This window comes from Natator depressus, chromosome 24, assembly GCF_965152275.1.
Source record: "Natator depressus isolate rNatDep1 chromosome 24, rNatDep2.hap1, whole genome shotgun sequence".
Lineage (NCBI taxonomy): Eukaryota > Metazoa > Chordata > Testudines > Cheloniidae > Natator > Natator depressus.
Genome location: NC_134257.1, coordinates 5,218,375 through 5,238,610, shown reverse-complemented (window position 1 = coordinate 5,238,610; position 20,236 = coordinate 5,218,375). Strand labels below are relative to the sequence as shown.

At 49.6% G+C, this 20,236-nt stretch overlaps 1 protein-coding gene across 1 annotated transcript; it reads left to right on the top strand.

Annotated features, from left to right (window-relative positions):
• Window positions 1-1,094: 1,094 nt before the first annotated feature.
• On the top strand, window positions 1,095-18,843 carry MEX3A (mex-3 RNA binding family member A). The gene is made up of 2 exons (XM_074938269.1): window positions 1,095-1,571; window positions 17,729-18,843. Exons 1-2 carry the CDS (start codon window positions 1,100-1,102, stop codon window positions 18,832-18,834), a joined length of 1,578 nt encoding a protein of 525 aa, XP_074794370.1. The 5' UTR covers window positions 1,095-1,099; the 3' UTR covers window positions 18,835-18,843.
• The last annotated feature ends 1,393 nt before the right edge of the window (window positions 18,844-20,236 follow it).

Here is a 20,236-nt window from a genome sequence, read left to right as displayed (position 1 = left end):
ATCCTGTGGAGATTGGGAAGGATTATTGTCCCCATTTTACAGTTGCGGGATCAGATGCTGCAAGATTAAGTGAAAAGAACAGGAGGACTTGTGGCACCTTAGAGACTAACCAATTTATTTGAGCATAAGCTTTTGTGAGCTACAGCTCACTTCATCGGATGCTGTAGCTCATGAAAGCTTATGCTCAGATAAATTGGTTAGTCTCTAAGGTGCCACAAGTCCTCCTTTTCTTTTTGCGAATACAGACTAACACAGCTGTTACTCTGAAACCTGTCATTATGCAAGATTAAGTGACTGGCCCAAGGTCACAAGGGGAGCCAGTGGCCGAAGTCAGATCTCCTGAGTCCCAAGCCAGTGCCTTACCCACAAGACCAGGCTTCTTACCTTCTTTCATCCGTTCCTCCCTCCCTCCCCTTTGTTCTTTCCCTCTCTGTCTCTCGCTCTCTTTCCCAGACTGCAGGAGCAGCAGGAAAAGGGGGTGTGTGCGCCTGGGTGCGAAACTACATCCCCCGGCAGCCTCCGGGGCCCTCCTGAGTGTCAGTGTCATGCTGCAGCCAGGGAATTTAAAACAAAAGAGTTCCCCCCCTCCCCACCCCCGGTCTTGTCTCCCTCCTTTTGCACACGCTGGCTGCTGCTGTTTCTTGCACCTCTCCCTCCACACCCCCCTCAAAAGCCAGGCGGGGTCTGCCAAAGGGGGAGGGGGCCCGTGGGGGAATCTTTTCTGTGCAAAGGTGGGAGGGGATCCACGCTGGAGTGGAAGTGCCTGGGAGAGAAAGAGGGAGAGAGATCAGGTTACAGAAAGGAACCGGGAGAGACAGAGAGAAAGGGGCTTGGCCAGTGAGAGGGGAGGTGGGCGGAGGGTCCCTTTCTCTCTCTCCCTCTGTCTGTTTCTCTCTCTCTCTGCCTTTTTCCCCCTCCTCTTTCTCTCTCTCTCTCTCTCTCCCAAGCTCTTTGTTCCCCCCCCAACTCCCCTCCTCTCTCTCACACTCCCCCCCCCCGCCGCCGCCACCACCACCACACACACACACACACACACACACACACCCTCCCCAACCCACCACCACCACCACCCAACCCCCCTCTCAAGTCTTTGTTAGCCATGCCTAGCCTGGTAGTATCAGGGATAATGGAAAGGAACGGGGGTTTCGGCGAGCTAGGCTGCTTCGCGGGGAGCAGCAAGGACAGGGCGCTGCTGGAGGATGACCGAGCCTTGCAGCTCGCCCTGGATCAGCTGTGCCTGCTCGGGCTGGGGGAGCCGTCCTCCTCCTCCTCCTCCGCCGCCGTGGTGGGAGCGGAGGACAGCAACAACAACAATAATAACCCGCCGCCGCCGCCGCCCCAGCAGCCGCCCCAGCCCCAGCCGCCCCAGCCGCCGCCGCCGCCGCAGCAGCCGCCGCCCCCGCCGGCCCCGAAGGGCTCCGCGACCCTTTCGTCCTCCGCTTCCACCGCCGAGACCAAGTTGTGCGCCTTGTACAAGGAGTCGGAGCTGCGGCTCAAGAGCAGCTCCAACACCACGGAGTGCGTCCCCGTGCCCAGCTCGGAGCACGTGGCGGAGATAGTGGGCAGGCAAGGTACGCGTGGGCTTGTGTGTGATGGGGGGGGGGCTTTTGTGTGTGTGTGTGTGTGTGCCCTGCTCCTGTGCCCGAGCAAGCCCCCCCTTCTTAACCTCCCTCCACTCCTGATTCTCCCCCCCCCCAGCTACACTCCCCCCCCCAGGGCTCTGTCTCCTCTTTCCTTCCTCCCTCCACGCCCCCCATCTTCGCCGTCTAGCATCCCACCTATTTCTTTTGTTAAGATGGGGGGGGGGGAAGGAAAGGATGCGTGGAAGTGGTAAAAGTTAAACCACCCGCTCAGTTGGCATCACTAGGAAACACCCCCCCCCCGACTTTCCCCTTCTTTACGGGATGGGGGTGGGGGTGTGGAACTCAAAGTGGGTTTTAAAGTTAAATAGTCTCCGCTTGAGATTCTCTTCTCCCCCCCCCCCCCGCCCCATTCTGAGGCCTCCTCTCCCATTGTTATCAACGTGGTCCATCTGTTAATAGTTTTTCCACCCACCCTCTCCGGTGATGAATAATGGCCACTGCAGGGGGAGGGAAATGCTTCCCCCCCCCCCCCGTTTCCCTTCTCCTTTCCACCTCATCACCCTCCAAAGTGTTTCATAATGCCAAGAAACAAAGGGGGGGAAAATCTGGATGTTCCGCCCCCTATTCCCCCCCCCGGAGAAATAAATCTCACTTCTGATCCTTCCCCCCCCCGCCCCCCAGTGCCCCAGACTGAAAGGAAAAGGACTTCTCTGGGCCGAAGTGAATGGAGGGATGGTCCGGAGTTTGTTTGTTTGTTTGTTTGTTTGTTTGTTTGCTCTAAACCCCGGCCGGATGAAATCTGGAGGAATGTGTGTGAGATCATTCCGCTCGTTTGCAAAAACCTTTTGCTACTTTGCTGGGGTGAAAGATGTCTATCCCCAGCCACACTCCCTGCCTTCCGGCTAGGGAGACTCATGCGATCATTCTTTCCACGGGGGCAAGGCGAGGCGAGGGGAAAATCCCCTTTGTTGGGCTCCGGGCTGGAAGTCGAGGGCTTGTGCTGTGGGTTGGGGTGGGGGGTGGAGAGGCGTTTTTAAGGCCTATAAAGGATTCAAATAACAGATTAATGAAAGTTGAACTCTTTCTGGAATCATGTGACTGGAGGGTTTGGAATTTAACAATCCTGCTTGTGCCCTATTCTTTATTTTCCATCCTCCTTTTCTATTCCCCCCCCCCAGCTGACCAGAATCTCTTTGACAGTGATGCTTTTGTTCTCTTTACGGGCTCCATTCGAAGCGAGGTAGAATGGAGGAGGGCTTAAAAAATTATATATATACCACACCCACTCCTAAGTCGCCCATCTCCCCCCCCCCCCCTCTAGTCTTCCAAGTAGAAGGAATTGCTGGAAGCCACCAGTCCGGTGCCAACGCAGGGTTAAAATTAATACGGCTGTCGGAGAGAAGTTTTATGTTGTTGGGGGGAAAACTGTGGCTAAGTGAGATGTGTGTGTTTTTTTTTTTTCCCCTGAACAAGTAACTTGATGCGCTGGAAGTGTGACTGGTAAAAACTGCAGTTCAAAACCCAAATGCCTCCTCTTGGGTTGTGAGTCAAAACTGCATTAGCAGGGAGTTTTGTTGTTTGACAAACGTGAGGAGAGTGGGAAGGCAAAGGGGGTCCTTTCTTGAGGTTGATGCTCCCAGAGGGAGAGGTGAGGGGGGGATTAGAGAGGGAGAAATATGGATGACTAATGGTTGTGCATGGTTAAGTGGAACATGTATTGAAACAATAGGGCCTTCGGTGGCTTGACTTTCTACTGTGAAGGCGAGATTTAGGCCTTTTGCCATCAGTGAAGTGCCTGCTGCCTTGAGAGGACCCTAGCGTGGGCAAAAGTGCCTCAGGGGTCTGATTTCAGTGCAATTCTATTAAAGTCAATGGATTTCACTCTGGATTCATACCACCAAGCCCAGGATCTGACCCAGTGTCTCTGCGAATAGAGGGGATGGGGGTTGTGGGGGTATGTTGCTACCAAAGAAGATCTCCCTGGGCCCAATTCTCAATGGCCCTGCACCTTGTGCAGTCATTTACGCCAGAGCAGAGTGAGCATGGTCAGCAGGGTTTGCACCAGTGTTAATGATTGCACAAGGTGCTGGGCAATGGAGAATCAGGCCCCCTTTGTTTAATAAAGTGAAAAGAGAGAGAGATGTGTTAGGCCGAATCAAAACTGGAAATGTTATATGATGCCAGAAAGATGCCTGTGGTTGTTTTCTGTCTGGGTAGCATCGCTGACCCAAACTCTGAAGCAGAGGGGTGTGTTTTGATTTGTTTTGTATGCAGCAGTGTGTGTGTTGTGAATGGAGTGATGGAAGGCAACGCAGAAACCTGCTGCAATTCTCCCACTAGCCGTTTGCCTGTGGGGAGGGAGGGTTGGTTCCAATGTCTGGGAAACTGGTAAGTATCCATGGGCCAGATTCCCAGCTGGGGTAAATCAGCATTGCTCCATCTAAAGTCAACACGACAAATTTTCAGCTGGTTTAAATCCGTTTCACTCCATTTAAGTCTATGCAACCACACTGATTTACCCCCGCTGAGGATCTTTTTTTCTTTCTTGCCTAATGTTATGCCTTTGGGGGTCTGTTTTTTGTTTGAAGGTTAGGTGATGGGGTCCAGGTTTCCAAAAGTGCTGAGCATGTGGTGAGAACAATGGGTGCTGCTAGGTGCTATGCTCTGAGAACCTGGTCACTTTGGTTAGGTGAATGGGTGCTGAGTTATTTTGAAAAGCCTGCTTGGAGTCTCTAGAGAACCCACTGCATGAAGATTATAAATGAGGTCCCTTGTTTAATAGAGTGGATGAAGCCAATGCAAGCCTGTGATACATTAAAGGGGAATGGTTGCTTTCAGAGGATATCTGAGGATCAGGAGATAAAAATGTATGGAAAAGAGATATAAATATCAATTTTTTTTAAACTTGTTTGAGGATTTTTAATCAAAACCAGTTGTTTTTCTTTTAAACTTGACATTGTTCCAATTAAATAAATTGCTAAATTTCTTGATCTTTAAAAAAAACTTTTCCCAGCTGTCAAAGTGCAACTTATTAAAAACATACACATACAAGGCCTCTTTGCACACTTCTGGAAGTGCAATTTATGCCCAATTTAAGACCCCTTTACACTGCCAGAACAGTATAAAGGGATCTTAGTGTAAATGAGAAGCAAGCCCCATGTATTTTTATTTGAATGGTTGTGGCGCTGTTTGCAAAGTGGTTTAATTTGGGGGCAGGAGGGATGGATCTATTTTGAATGATAGATGCTCCAGGAAATAAACTTGTGCTTGGTGGATATACATGTTCCATGGGAACTGTTAATATGCCCTTAAAGAGCCAGTTGCTTGCTATAAACTGCACTTGAGTTGTGGTGCTCCCGGTTGCTGTGCTGAGAGCCTCATTAATGATGCAACCCCAGGCTATGTGGCCTGTGGACTTTAAAAGGGACAAAATTCTGAGTCACTGGGACACTGGCTTTTTCCCTGGAGAGCCTGGTTTTTAGAGGAACTGGCTAGCCATGTACATAGGGCTTCTTCCTCCCCCATCTTGCCACAAAAGTCAGCAATGAACCTGGATGTCTGGTGGGATGAGCCAGTTGCTGCCTTTTTAAATCAGGGTGGATGGAAGGAAACCAGAGAAGGAAAGACAGGGAGCAAAGTAATAATGATTCCTGAGAGTGGCATTTATGAACTCCAAGTACACAGGGATTGGAGGGGAGGCAAAATCCACCCCCCAAGCCAGGGTCAGTATCTAGACCAGCCAGGCATTCCCTTCCACAGCTGGAGTGGGAGCAATGACCCCTAGGCAAACTCCTACTTGGCTGCTTATGGCCACTGGAGGTGCAAACCCACTGCGGGCACCTCTGCCTGGCCCCCAGCCCCTTGCTCACCCCCTCTGTACATGAAGTTAGTGCAGAATACGGCTTTGCTGGGTTTGGAGAGTATAGAGACTCTGTATGTTTTTTCTGAACTCCTATGTGCAGATGTTTGCCTGTTCTGGGTCCCTTCTGGGTCTGCTCTGGAGTGCTTTGAATTACTACTGGCTCCTGTATTCTACCTCTTGTAGACAACACCCATGCAAGCTGCTCCCAAGAGCTGAATATGCTCACAAAGTTAAACACAAAATTCATAGCAGAGGGCAGGGGAGAAGTTCAATAGGTTTGCAGGTGACTTTGAAGATCAGAGAGAGCAGAGTTGCAAAGGAGAAGGCTCTTGTGCCCAGACTGTCAAGATTGTCAGAGAGGGGACTGATGCCAGATGAGAGTGGAGGGGACCGAGTGGTGTGACCCCTCGCTACACATGCCTGGGACTTTAAAAGGGACAAAATTCTGAGCCGCTAAGACACCTGGGTTCTTCACTGAGGGGCCCAGTTGTGGAAAGGCCTGAGAGGCAAGGAGCTGAATTTATTGTTGGGGTAAATTGGTGCCATTACCACCCACAGGGAAGGCAGGCCCTGGGGCTGGCTGGGGACTTCCAAGATACTGAGGAGGGCAGTTTTTAAACTGCATCCTGAGCTGATATGCAGTTGCATTTCTTTGTTTGTCTAGTGGGGGGATGGGGGAGGATTAGGTTTGCTTTCTAATGCTCCCAGCGGTGGGTTTACAAACAGTGCGCCCCTACCCTGTCTGAGAAAAGAAGTCCTCTGTAAAATCTAGGTAAAATAATAATAATAAAATATAATTAATTATTATTATTATTATTTATTATTTATTTTATTTTATTAGCAATGGCAACATCATTACTCCCTAAACCCGGAGAGGCTCTCTAGTGAAGCATCTCCCAGCCTGCTCTTACTAGCCCTGTTGTCAACAGAGATGAGATTATGCTGAGAGGGAGCTTAACATAAATTGTGCTTTCTTGGTGAGGTGAAGTCAAATAACAAGAGGCCCCAGTAACCCCAGGTGATTGGGCTCTTTGTGTCGCTCTGAACATGCTCTAACGCTCTCTGCATTTAAAAATAGTCCAAGGGAGCCTTTTCATTGAGGCAGCCTGATGATTATATCTGCTCCCCTCCGCCCCCCATGTGGAGGTGTGTCGGGAAGCAGCTCTGGGTCAGATCCTGCTGTCTGCTGTGCCATGGAAATCCCAGATTTAGCTCCTTTCGGTGCAGTGGGGCCTGATTCTCACTCTGGCGGTGCAAAGGGGCTTTAAAATGGGTGCAAATTGGGCTGAGTGCCCAAGCGGTGTCAAGTATAAAGGAGAATCAGGCCCAGCTTAGTCTGGATTTACACCAGCAGATGCAAGAAGGAACTCTGCCCTGGCTGGTTCTTAAGAACCTAACCAAAAGCGTGTAGCAGGAGGAGAAAGTGAAGCCTGGAGAGACAAAGAATTTTCCATGTATTGGGTCCAGCTGCTGGCTATGCTACTGCTGCCCAAATGAACCTCACTGCAGAGTGGGGTGGCTGGAATCTAGGGCGGTAGGAAAACATCTTGCTGTTTGGTTCTTGGTCCCGTCCCTCCAGATTTCCTCCACCACCACCACCAATTTCCCACCTTCGTCTGGCAGCCCTCCATCCCTGTGCAGTTCTCCTGGCCCTGTTCTCCCAGCGAGGTCTAAAACATGTGACAAAGTCAGACGTCAGGCTTGCGCCATGCAGGCACAACGGTGACACACCCACCCTGCATGATGATGCCTCGCTGTTTGAGATCCGCTGCCGAGGTTGGTTTTTTCTCTAGTATAACTTCCATCTGCAACACAACAAGATGGTGGTTGTTTGTGGTGTCTTGAGGTGTATATGCGTGTGGGTGTGTGCTGAATAACTTTAATCAGCAAAAAGGCTTCAACCACACAGAAATCAGTGATTGCTTATTTTGTGGTGTGTTGGGTCCTTTTTTAACACAACTTGCATCAGCAGTGCACTAAAGCCTCGCTGCAAAGAGATTTAGTTGTTGTTTATTTGTGGTGCTTTGTGTGTGTATGTGTTTTTTAATACAGCTTTCATCAGCAACGCAACAAACCTCACCCAACAGATAATTAGTGGTCGCATGTTTCTGGTGCTTTGCGTATGTGTTTGGAACTCAACCTTCACCAGCAGTGAAACAAAGTTTCGCCACACAGATATATTTGATGGTTGTTTATTTTACGGGCCTCTTTTAATGTTATGAATATTACAGACAAGGGGCCAGGTCCTCATTTTCTTTGAGGCCCCTTTACACTGCTCTGGCAGCGTAAAAGTGCCTTAAAGCAGGTCCATACATATGTAATTTACGCCAGAGCGGTGTAAAGGGGTGGTGTGGAAGAGAATCAGGCTGAAAACTTTTGTCTGTGGGAATTATTTATATCTTAAAATATATATATTTGTAAAGACCAATAGTGATTTGATGTGATCTGTTTAAAAACCTCAGGACCAGATCAGCAGCTGATATAAACTGGAATAGCACCATTGGCTCCTGTCTAACACACTGGCTTCAGTGGAGTTACACCAGTTTACACCAGCTGAAGATATTCATGTTGGCTTCAACGGAGCTACACCAGCTGAGGATCTGGCCTTCAGTCTTTAGAAATGAAAAGCTGCATTTTGCTATCAGTGAAATTAACTTTGGATTTACACCGGTGTAAACTTCCAGTGGCTTGATTCTCTTTTGCACTGCGCTTTGCATCAGCATTTACACCCAAAGTGAGTGCATCTGTAATTTAGATCCCCTTTAGGGCCCCCTTGACGCTGCCAGGGACCTTGGTGTAAACAAGAATTGGGTCTCAATGGAATCACACTGGTGTAAAACCCGTATGAGAAGATTATTGGGACCAGTGTGTGCAAACGATAGCATGTTATACCCACACTGCAGTGATTAAATAACTGCACTAGGTGCAGGAAAATGACACATCAAACCCTTAATCTCTGATCCCTCAACTTCAGTGTGTTTTTGGAGCAGGCTCTTACATTGGGGTAACAGAGAGGAGAATTTGACTCATTCCACCCCAATCTTCCAGCATTTCTAATCACTAATCCTACCCATATTTGGGACATAGCCAAACTAGACTTTTTAGCTGGAGTTAACTGATTACCAATTGCCTCCAGTTAGCTAACTCGTTTGTACATGCAAGTCTGGACATGCCACAAAGGTTTGTTCTGGGACACAAAGGTTTATAGTTTAGGGAAATAATTTACAAATTTGTTAGTGAACTTGAGTTAATTGGCGATCAATGAACTTGAGTTTTAAAAAAACCCAACAATCTGTATACGCAAGCAAGGGCTTATTCCCCTTCCCAATACAAAAACCTAGCTGACAAGGATAAATTAACTGATGTTTGTGCAATGCCTTAAAGAGTACTTACTGCCCTATAGAAATGTGCTGGAGGTTCTCTTCGCTACTTAGTTTTACATTCTTAATGGCGTACTGGGTAATTCTGCCCCTTTAATAATCCTCTAGGTAAAGTGATTTGTTCTGTGTTGTACGTTAGAGATGAGAGAAAGCCTTGAATGACCAAAATAGGGGAAAGGAGTATATGTGTTTGTGGGGAAAGGATACCATCCTTATTGCTCATTCCAGCTGGGATGAATAGAGCTGGATCCTGACCCTGCTTTGTGCTGCCAAAAATGGGGCATAACCCCCACTGAAGTCAATGGAGGTTATACCCCTCATTTACACTGGCATAGAGTGAGATCAGGATCGGGTGTGGGCTCAGGATTAGGGCCCCATCATAGGTATAAATGGAAAAATCAAATATAAGAATGGCCAGATTTTTAGCTGGTGTAATTCAGCGTGGCTCCCTTGGATGTCAATGGAACTAAACCAGTTTACACCAGCTGAGACTCTGTTTCATTGTCTTCCGTGGAACTACACCAATTCACATCAGCTGAGGATCTGGCCCATTTGACTGTGAAGGGCCTCCTGGCTTAATGGTTGGGTGTTGGTCAATCTTGTTTCCGGTGTTTTTCAGTTTAAAGCAAAGGTTCCCCCATCTGTCTGTCTCTGCAAAGCTAGCTCTCCTGTCTGCAGGCCGCTTGGAGACCCTCCCTCCTCCCCCCTGCTTCTCACACCATCAGCTGCACCATGCGTCCTTTTGTCCGTTTCTAGATCTTCCCTCCCCCTTTCTCCTGTGCTGTCTCCTTGCCTGTGTCCCGTTTGCCATTCGGTGTGTTTCTCCTTCTCCCCCGCCCTTGCATTCTCCCTCTCTCCTCCCCCCCATCACTGTTTGTTTCTCGCTGTCTCTATAACCTCTCCCCACCCGCTCCAGCTTATATGATCCTGTTCCACATTTGTCCCCATTCGTTTGTATCTTGCCTTGGTTTCCTTCCATCTGTCCCCAGCTTGGAGCCCCTTTCCTTTGTCTCTGCCTGCATGACCCTTTGTGTCACCTGCTTGATTGTTTCCTATCAGGCTGGGCCTGGATCTCTCTCCATCCGTGGGCAACCATTGTCCCAGGTTCTCCTGTTAGCAGATCCCAGGTCCACCCCTGGCACGTGCATAACCTGACATCCTATTTTGGTTGCAAACGGGACTCTTGCTCCTGGGATGCAGACCTATTTATCTAAATACCAGGGCGTTTGGGCAAACATAACGTCAGTCCCATGCAATAGGTGGACCTTCACTGCAAGGCAGAAGCATGTCATTAACTATATAATGGTGGGGTGATCTCCCACAGGACATCATGGCCTCTCAGTTAATCTTATGAAGATGGCGAGCTCCTTGGGATAGGGACTGTGTTTTTGTTCTGTACCTAGCACAATGGGACCCAGACCCCTGACTCGTGCTACTGCAGTACAAATAGAAAATAATAATCAGTCCGTGTGAACCATTTTAAACCTTGACTGGACAAAGCACTACAAATCTACTACAGGGCACAATCTCAGTGGGGAGTGGCATCAGGCTAGATAGCACTCAGTAGGGTTTCTAGCTGGCCAGGATTTTCTGGGAATTGCTTGATCTTTCTCAGGGTTGTATCTAGCAACCCCCTCCATGGGGCTCTGTGAAATCAATGCCTTGGCAGACAGTTAGGTGTAATGCAATGCTGTCACATTACTTATTGTGCTAGGCTCTGTACAGATACATAGTGAGACAGGCCCAGCCCTAAATAAAGGAAAGAGGAGTATTTCCCCCATAGAGGCAAAGTGACCTGCTCCGACTCACACTGAGTCTGTGGCAGAACTGGGTTGTGAACCCAGGCTTCCTGAGTGCCAGGCCAGTGCCTTAACCACCAGACCATTCTTTGTTTATTAGCTTGTGATGTTTCGATGTGGTGTCATTGTATTTCATTGCCACAGAATGGTTGACTAGCATAGTGGTTGACGAGCATGATGTGATGGTCCAGTCAGTACGCTTTATGCAACCCTATCTAGTGACTGAACCATATAAACAGTCTATCGCTATTGCCAGCTGACAGAGGGCACATCTACAGTGGGGAAAAAATCCCGCAGCAGTGACTGTCAGAGTCGGGGTCAACTGATTCAGGCTTGCGGGGCTTGCACTACAGAGCTAAAACGAGCAGTGTAGGTGATCCAGGCTTCAGTGAAACCCAGCAACGGGGGTGTGTCTGAGAGCCCGGGCTCCAGCCTGAGCGGGAACATCTACACTTCTATTTTTATCTGTGTCCCACAAGCCCGAGTCGAGTCAGTTGACACTGCAATTGCTGCTGCAGGTCTTAAAAAAAGAGAAAAAATGTGGCTGTACCCAGAGTTATCCTTGTAGCTCGAGTGGGTGGCCTTGCGCAGGTGCAGGGTTCAATCCTTCCTGCTGACCCCTGGCAGCAAAAGTGTTACATGGGTGTAAATGCCGTGATGTCACCATAAGCCAGTGTCTTGCAAGATGAACTCCAGTCCAGAGCTTCCAGCTCAGAGAGTTGCTGTTACTTATTAGGATCTATATAAATAATAATGTTCCAGCCTACGAGCTGAGGAGTCCGAATATTTTGGGTACAGAGCACCACTTTGTAGGCCATGGTGTGTTAAAGGTACAGTGTAAAGGGAAGAAAGGAGGTTGGGACCGGAGGGCAGTAGAAGGCAAGGAAGTTACTTATTTTCCAGGGAAGGGGGTTTCAGAGGTGCTGGAGGGCAGTCTCCCAATCACAGATAATGCCAGTCAGAGGATCAGAGCCGTATCGCCTTGCTTCACCAGTATCCCTATTGGGCTAGGTGCTCATTTGTCCTGCACCTTATGCAGTCATTTGCAAAGCACTACAGTTCTGATTTGGTTGGCAGAGGTGGAAATGACTGCACGAGGCCTGGCGCAGCAGAGAGCAGGGCGCCCTGAAGTTTGCTTTAGAATTCGGGACTGGAATGACCTGCAAAACCTCCAGCTGGGTTGTGCCTGATTGCCATCTGAATTTGCTGGGAAGGAACATGGGGCCAGATATTTTAAAGGGCTGATTCCCAGGCGAGCACCTTAACCACACCACGACTGTTCCTCTGTTCATTGGTTATGTTCCAATGTGATGTCATCATGTTTTGTGCCACTCGGTCTAACGCAGCAGGGTGTATTTAGGCCCCTAACAGTGCAGATAGACACATAGTGTGATTTACATAGGCACTTAGGGGAATTAGGTGCCTGGATGCTTTTGAAGATCCCACTAGGCACCTACCTGGATCTTTAGGCTCCTAAATACCTTTAACATCTAGCTCTTGGTCTATCTAGTAGGTACATTTTTGGCCCTCACTACAGTATCTGAGCATCTCCCAATCATTAATGGGTTTTATCCCCATTTTACAGATAGGGAAGTGAGGCACAGGGGAAACGAAGGGTAAAATTTTCAAAACTACCTAAGAGACTTAGGAGCCTACAGGTCAGATTTTTAAAGGTATGTATTTGGCTGAAGGGGTGGATAGGTGCCTAGTGGCTGCCTGGGTGCTTTTGAAAATTCCACTGTCGGCATCTTTCGGCATCTAAATGCGTTTAAAAATCTGGCCCTATGTCACTTTTTCAAAAGGAACCTCAGTGCAGTGAAAGTCAATGGATGTAGGTTCCCAGATCATATTTAAAAGTGGGACTCAGGTCTCCAAAGTCAGTTGTGTGCTTTTGAAAATTTTACCCAACATAATTTGTCGAAGGTCACTGTGTGGCAGAGCTAAGAATTGGTCCCAGATTGCACAAGCGCAGTGTTCTACCCACTAGGAAATCCTTCCTGCCTCTAGATCTCTGTTACATTTCAGACATACTCAGATCCGGGTCTAGCTTCTGGAGCTGTAACAGTATGGGAAAGCAGGTGAGTTGCAGTTGGGCTTAGGGTTTGCACAGCTCTGGCTGGGAGCTGAAACCTCTGTGCTCCCCGGTCAACAGACACCAAGGGGGAACTGTATTTATTGAGACTGGAGCAAGTTGAAGACATCTGCTTTTTTGACCAGCTGTAACTGAGACATCTGCAGCTGGGAAGAACCCCATTTGCCTACTGCAGATTGGGGAGGGGGGTGGAGGGAAACGATCACTTTCAGATCTCATTCTTTCCCTGGTATAAGGCCGTTTGCACAATGGCTCCTTCCTACATCAAACCACCATGAATCTTCTTTCCCTCCCTTTGGAAAGACAGGAAGCAATTTTTGACCAAGGGAGAGGGGACTGGTAATGGGGTATGTACCCTTTCCCCTTTAGGATGGTGTGTAAATCTCACCCAGGTCGATTATGACCAGAAGCCTCACAACTGTTCAGTGGCCTGTGTGGAGTGAGTATGGTGTGTGCTAGTCCAGTTCCATACCAGAAAAAACACCAGGCAGCCTTAGTAGAGAAACCGAGTGACTGGACCTTGGAGAGTCAGGACTCCTCTTAGTACTTTGATGGGGTTCCTATAGAGTCTAGGGTATTGACAGGGAAGTAGTATAGGAAGGAAGCTCACCTTGCTACTGCTCATGCTGTTCTATCAGCCGCCAGGGCTGTTTATTTTGCATATCTCACCCCTCTGAAATTCATCCAGGGCAAAATGCTGCCCTCTCTGTGGCCGCAGAAGCTGCAGATTTGATGCAGTTCTACAGGAAGATTTGGGGCGCATGGGTGGGGCCCAGGCATCATGCAGTCCTGCTCTGTGCACTTCTTCACAGCAGGGCTTTGGAGAGTGGGGTGGCGCTGGTAGATGCACCGCTCCACTGATCCAGCAGCAAAACCAGGGAGGCGGAGGGGCAGCTGCCACTCTGTGGGCTGGGATGGGGACGCAGCTGCTGGCTACCTGCAGGCTTGGTGCTGCAATGGGAGAGGGAAGGGCTAGCTCTAGACAAAGTGAAAAGAAGAGGGATTTCTAGGTGAGACGCAGCTTGGCAGAAAGGCTGCAAGCCAGCTGGCGAGATCATGTGCCCTTGGAGCCCTAAACCTGACTGGTCTTTCCAAGACCTTCAGGGTGTGGGCAGAGCTGATCATCTGCAAGTTTTCAATAACAGCTCAGCAGTGGTAATGCAAGATTCTACCCGCCACCCCAAACGTCCATGCTTGCCAGTGTCCCTCAACTCTGGGGATCAACTGTGACCGAGAGGGGCACATTCAATTCTCTCTCCGCTGAGGCTGACAATAAGGGATCCAGTGACAACAGGTGTTTGTGTCGCAGGGAACTGGGCGGAGCCCTGCTGAACTCGTTTCTCACAAGGAACCCAATAGCCTCCAGATGTTAACAACACTGGGTCACCACCAACACGATTTGAAAGGATGGGCTAGATGTGAAAGGCTCTATCTGTCATCCCCCTTGAGCTTGCCAGTCCCCCGGCTTTGTTATTTCAAACGGACCAGTGCTTGACATGATTTGTCCCCAAAGTTGAGATGCTTGTAAAAAGGAGTTTTTAATAGAATCTATGTCCTACAGGAATGCCGTCTGGAAGAATTTTTCTCTTAACTTACAAAGGACACATTTGTTTTTCAACTAGTAATTATCCCTTATTTCCACCTATAAGAAGGATGTTCTTGTGGCTGAGGTGCTGGGCTAGGACACAGGACATCTGGTTTCCTGACTCTGCCACACACCCCCGGTGTGCCCTTACGCAAATCATTTAGTCTCTCTGTGCCTTGGTTTCCCATCAGTAAAGGGGGGATAATAATTCTTCCTTTGTCTATTTATATTGTAAGCACTTCAGGGCAGGGATTGTCTCTCACCATGTATTTATACAGCGCCCAGCACAATAAATCCCAATCTTGGGAGGGGCCAGAGATACTGCCATAACAGGTAATCTCGAAGGCCTAGCAGGCCTACTGTAGCTGTGAGCCTAGCCAATGGAAAGTGGATAAAGGGTCATGAATTGTTATAATGACCTGTTACATAAAACTGTTTAAGAAAAGATTTAAGGAGACAGAAAGACAGAATTAATTTAAACAGAGAGGGCTTACTGATATTACCCAAGGACTGCATTAAGATTATGACTGGTAAACAAGAGGAGCAGCGGACCAGAAATTAATGAGCCAAAACTGGTGCTTTGGAACTTAGGCCTAATTGGTGGGCAAAATAAGAAGAGGGTGGGCCATTCCACCCATCACACTTTTGGGGGCACTAAAAAGAGGCTTGGGAGGAAAGGGAAGTGCTACAACCATTGTGGCTGTGGTGTAGGGATTTTTACCTTGATACTCCACTGGGGACTCTTGGCCACCATCGCTGCTCCAGTGAGGAACCCAGGCTCATATGAGTGAGGTCCTGCCCTGTCTTCCCCTCCTTCATGTGTCTTTCTGTCCCCCACTATATTTCCTTCTCTCCTATCTCTCACTCTGCTTTTTACCTGATCTTGAAGTCAACTGCACCACACGGCACACTGACATAAGGCAGTCCATTCAGTCCTGCAGGGCCTGAGATGGACCAGGAAAGGGACCTGACCAGATCAGTGAGATGGTCGGAGGTGTGGCGGGGTCCAGAGCATCCTAAAGCATCCATTCCTGACTGACCTGCCATCCTGTACCCTAAAAACATCGACAAAAGCTGTATTTTCCCCATGTTGCCCCCCTCTCCCTTCTGTGTTGAGGCTATCATTCCCAACTCAGAACTGAACACCAGAACTAATCCTTTTTTCCCCACCAAGGGACTGTTTGACCGAATAAAAGACTTTAACCAGTATTCTCCCTCTTTAAAAAGAGTTTTTGATTAAATTTGTTTTGCATAATCACTCAATCTCAGTTCCAACACTTTTTGCCACCTGTTGATTCTTTGCCTTTTGTGTGTTTCAGTCAATACGTTTCTATCCTTTGGCGTGAATTTCCTAGCATGTTTGCCGTGGTACGAAGCAGGCTCTGTATACCAAACCCCAGAGGTTATTTAACACTGTTTAAAGCGGGACAGTGACAGACAAGGTCAAGTTAACAGCTTTAACTCTTCAGGCCCATATATTCCATCTAAATTAATATAACAAGACTCACCGCTGGCTCGCCCCCTCGTTGCTGGATGTGGCGTAGCAGCTCTTTCCTCTGTAGTGCTCCCTGCCAATGGTCGCTCCAGTCCTGCAGTGGGTTGTCTTTTGCTGCAGCTCAGCCCTTCGGACAGGCCATGCTTTTAATTCCACCCCTTCCAGGGTAACAAAGTCTGTTGTCCTCACATCTGGTCCTCAGTCCAAGCTCTCAGCCCCGTGGCCCTACCAGCCTTTGCTCAAGGCTTTAAATCACCCTTATCCCCTTTTGCCGGGGGGCTTCATGCCACTTTCCCAGTGGCTGGTTGGGGAGCCCAGGCCCCGCCATCTGCATTATCCCTTCCTCGCCTCTTCCCCCTGCTCTCAGCTTCATGCTTTCCATCATGCTGCCCGCTAGACTAGGACACTTCTCTGCCAAGCACCTGATCCCTCCTTTAAACCCATCTCTTCAAGCAACCCCCCCCCACCTCCTTTTCACCACTAATAATCCTCCTCACCCAAGGCTACTTTTAGGAGCTGGACCTTCAACGTGTGGAGAGGGGCTGAGCCTCCCGCATCGGCAGTCGGGGTCCCGTTATTCCCCCGGGGGAGTCAAAGGGATGAGGCCTGTTAATGTCAATGAGAATGATGGGTCAGAGCCCCTCGGCGCATTAGGCAGGCCAAATCCCGCGTTGCCATGGGAGCCGTTTAAGGGCCCAGGCAGTGCGTAGGGAAGAGGACAGGGTTCTCCGGGTGACACGATGGGACCCCTGGCCTTCCGGGGGGTGGGGGGGGTGAACAAAGGGACTGAGGAAAGGAGCCACTGTGGGGCAGAGGGCAGGTGATTTCCTGAGGCCTCCATATGCAGTGTTTATGTGGGGGGCGAGAGGGTCTCTCCCTCCCCAGTGTGTGGCTGGGGGGGAGGGCTGGAGGCTCTCCCTCCACCCTCCCCAGTGTGTGGCTGGGGGGGGGGCTGGAGGCTCTCCCTCCCCCTTCCCCAGTGTGTGGCTGGGGGGGGGGGGGCTGGAGGCTCTCCCTTCCCCAGTGTGTGGCTGGGGGGGGGGGGGCTGGAGGCTCTCCCTCCCCCTTCCCCAGTGTGTGGCTGGGGGGGGGAGGGGGCTGGAGGCTCTCCCTCCCCCTTCCCCAGTGTGTGGCTGGGGGGGGGGGGCTGGAGGCTCTCCCTCCCCCTTCCCCAGTGTGTGGCTGGGGGGGGAGGGGGCTGGAGCCTCTCCCTCCCCCTTCCCCAGTGTGTGGCTGGGGGGGGGCTGGATCCTCACTCATTAAGGGACCAATCCCTGCAGTGATTAAATGAATTTTTCCTCCCCAGTGGGAGGCTGGGGCTGCTGGTCTCAAGATGGTGCCACCACCAATGGTCACCAGCCTCGCCCGGTTGCCGGGGGCTGGGGGGCAGGGCTGACGTGAGGGGGAAAGAGGGGGGCTATTGTACTGCGACCCCGAGCTCAGGGGGGCCCCAAAACACCTGTAATGTCTGTGCAAACAAAATGAAATGGAGAGAGGATGAGGCCCCAGCGAAGGATGTACTAGAACCTCATATTTCTCTCAACAGACCTGCTGGGTGAATGGCTACCCAGCACCCCCTGCTGGGGAGGAAGGAGTGGCGGGGAGGCTGCTGAGCATAAAACACTGAGCTATATCATGTTAAGGCCCTACATTTCTGGGGGAGACCACTGGACAAACGCACAAGCCTGGGAGTGTAGAGCGGGGCTGGGACCAGGAGATGAATGGTGTTTTCATGGCAAGTGGCCAGATCATTAGGTCCCTGGCAGGTCTGGGCCTTGAGTGGGAGGGTGCTTGGCCCCTGACGGGGCTGGGCCCCAGGGTAGGCCTTGAGGGAAAATTGAGCGCCAGGTGGAGTTTTGTGCAGAGGATGTTAGGGTGAAGGCCTTAACTCTAATCCCTCTCCCTTGTTTTCTGTCTTTGCTTTTCCCCAAGGCTGCAAGATCAAAGCTCTGAGGGCAAAGACCAACACCTACATCAAGACCCCGGTGCGCGGTGAGGAGCCGGTCTTCATGGTGACGGGGCGGCGGGAGGACGTTGCCATGGCTAGGCGGGAGATCATCTCAGCAGCTGAGCACTTCTCCATGATCCGGGCCTCCCGCAACAAGGCCGGCACCACCTTTGGCAGCGCCCCTACCCTGCCCGGCCAAGTCACCATCCGGGTCCGTGTACCCTATCGTGTGGTGGGCTTGGTAGTGGGTCCCAAAGGGGCCACCATCAAGCGGATCCAGCAGCAAACCAATACCTACATCATCACACCCAGCCGGGACCGGGACCCCGTCTTCGAGATCACAGGGGCACCGGGCAACGTGGAGCGGGCCCGGGAGGAGATCGAGACCCACATTGCGGTGAGGACAGGCAAGATCCTGGAATACAACAATGAGAATGACTTCCTGTCAAGCAGCCCTGACTCGGGCATGGAGAACCGCTACTCAGAGGCGTGGCGGGTCCACACGCCTGCTCCAGGCTGCAAGCCCCTCTCCACCTTCCGACAGAACAGCCTTGGGTGCATTGGCGACTGCTCTGTGGACCCGGTCTACGAGACACCCCGACTGAATGACCAAAATGACTTCAATTATGGTTACCTCTTTCCTAACTATGGTGTGAACAAACAAGATCTCTATTATGGGGTGCCAGAATCTGGTGCCCCCATGTGGGCCGGGCAGGAAAACACCAACCCCGTCTCAGTGCTCTTCTCTAAGCAGCAGCGATCCGGCAGCACTGGTGCCGTCCATCCTAACTCACATCGCTCCCCGTCCTCTTCTATCCAAGAGCCTAACCTCTCTGGGCTCCCCAGAAGGTCTCAAGGGGAACCACTGCAAGGATTTTCCAAGCTGGGAGCCAACACCACTGCCCGGACATCCATCTCCAGCAGTCGGGAGTGCATGGTGTGCTTTGAAAGCGAAGTGACGGCAGCCCTGGTGCCGTGCGGCCATAACCTCTTCTGCATGGAGTGCGCTGTGCGGATCTGCGAGAGGACCGACCCGGAGTGCCCGGTTTGCCATGCTGCAGCCACTCAGGCTATTAGAATATTTTCTTAAAGAGACAGGACGGGGTTAGGGGGGGAAGTGGGGACCGAAATGGGGAGGGGGTGGGAGTCCAATAAAAAGATGATGATGATAATAATAATTAATGACATCTGAAGATTAAACGAATGAATGAAAGAATAAAATAATTAATTTAAAGAAGAAGAAGAAAAAAGAAATTATTTTACGAGCAATGTACATTATTTTTTAAAAAAAGAAGTGAATAATAATAAATTAAAATGAATAGAAAAGCCAGAAATTTTGAAGGGCAAACGATGCTCCAGCCTATGATGTCTTTTTAAAACAAGTACTCTGAACGCACACTTGGATCTCGGAAGCAAAGCGGTTTAGTTAATTTTTTTTTTTGTGGCGAGACAGGACTCAGAGCTCCTCTGCATTGACCACGCTTGGTCATCTTTATTTGACCAGGACACCGGGGGTACATGGGAAATGAGGGGCTTCCCCAACAGCTCTTCCTTCCCCACCGACACTCCCTCTTTTAACTTGGTCTGAAGCTGCCCCCCCCGGGACATCAAACCAACCGGCAGACAAGAGCTCAGAAAGAAAAGAAAACAGATGGCAAAGGGGGAAAAAAGAGAGAAAAAAAAACCATCAACCTCTGGGAACCTGTTAGAACGAGGGCACAACTCTATTACCTCAAAGATTTTAAAAAATACAAACAAAAAAAAACCCACAAAACAGCAGCTAAAGAACTTTTATTGTTTTCCTTTTTTTTCTAAAAAAAGAACATTGAAAAAACAAATAAAAATGACGCCGGTGAAACTGAAGAAGGTTTGGAAGAACCTGTAGGAGTCACACTGGGTGCTTAGCATTTATTTTATTATTCTGAGCCACCGCGGAGTTTGGAACTCTGTTTTGTTTTTTTTGTTTTTTTAAATCCAAACAGGGATTTGTTCATCAGATGAATCAGGAGTCACTAACAGGGTATTTCAAAACCAGTCTTGAGTTCCCATCCAAGGGCAAGGATTGACTTCCATGTTTCCATAGTTCACTCTTCTTTGCTTTTTCCAAGTGATACCAGCTGCAGCTCTCCACACACACACAGAGCATTGTTCTTTTCTTAAAGTACACACACACGCTAACATTCTTTTCTTTTCTTAAAAAAAGTATACCGCACCAAAACCTAAGAAAGACGATCATGCAATACAAGCAATGAGCCCATTTGAAACCAACATGCATCCCGACAGAAAGCAAAAAAACGAGTTTATATGTATAATTTTGTTGTCGTCGTTGTTTTTAAACTGGACCAAAACTTTTGTTACCCAAAACCAAGTGGAAAATTTAAAAAAAAAAAAGGAAGAAGAAAATATTTCTTTATGGACCAAAACCTCTTCAACTGTCCTTAACCTGGATCTTCCGGAGGTTGCCACTTTTATATATTATATTTTTTTCAGAA

Bases quoted from the DNA above. Each gene is read 5' to 3' on its own strand.
- MEX3A (XM_074938269.1), top strand. From the start codon at position 1,100: ATGCCTAGCCTGGTAGTATCAGGGATAATGGAAAGGAACGGGGGTTTC. The intron at 1,572-17,728 runs GTACGCGTGGGC...CTTTTCCCCAAG, and splicing joins GGAGATAGTGGGCAGGCAAG to GCTGCAAGATCAAAGCTCTG.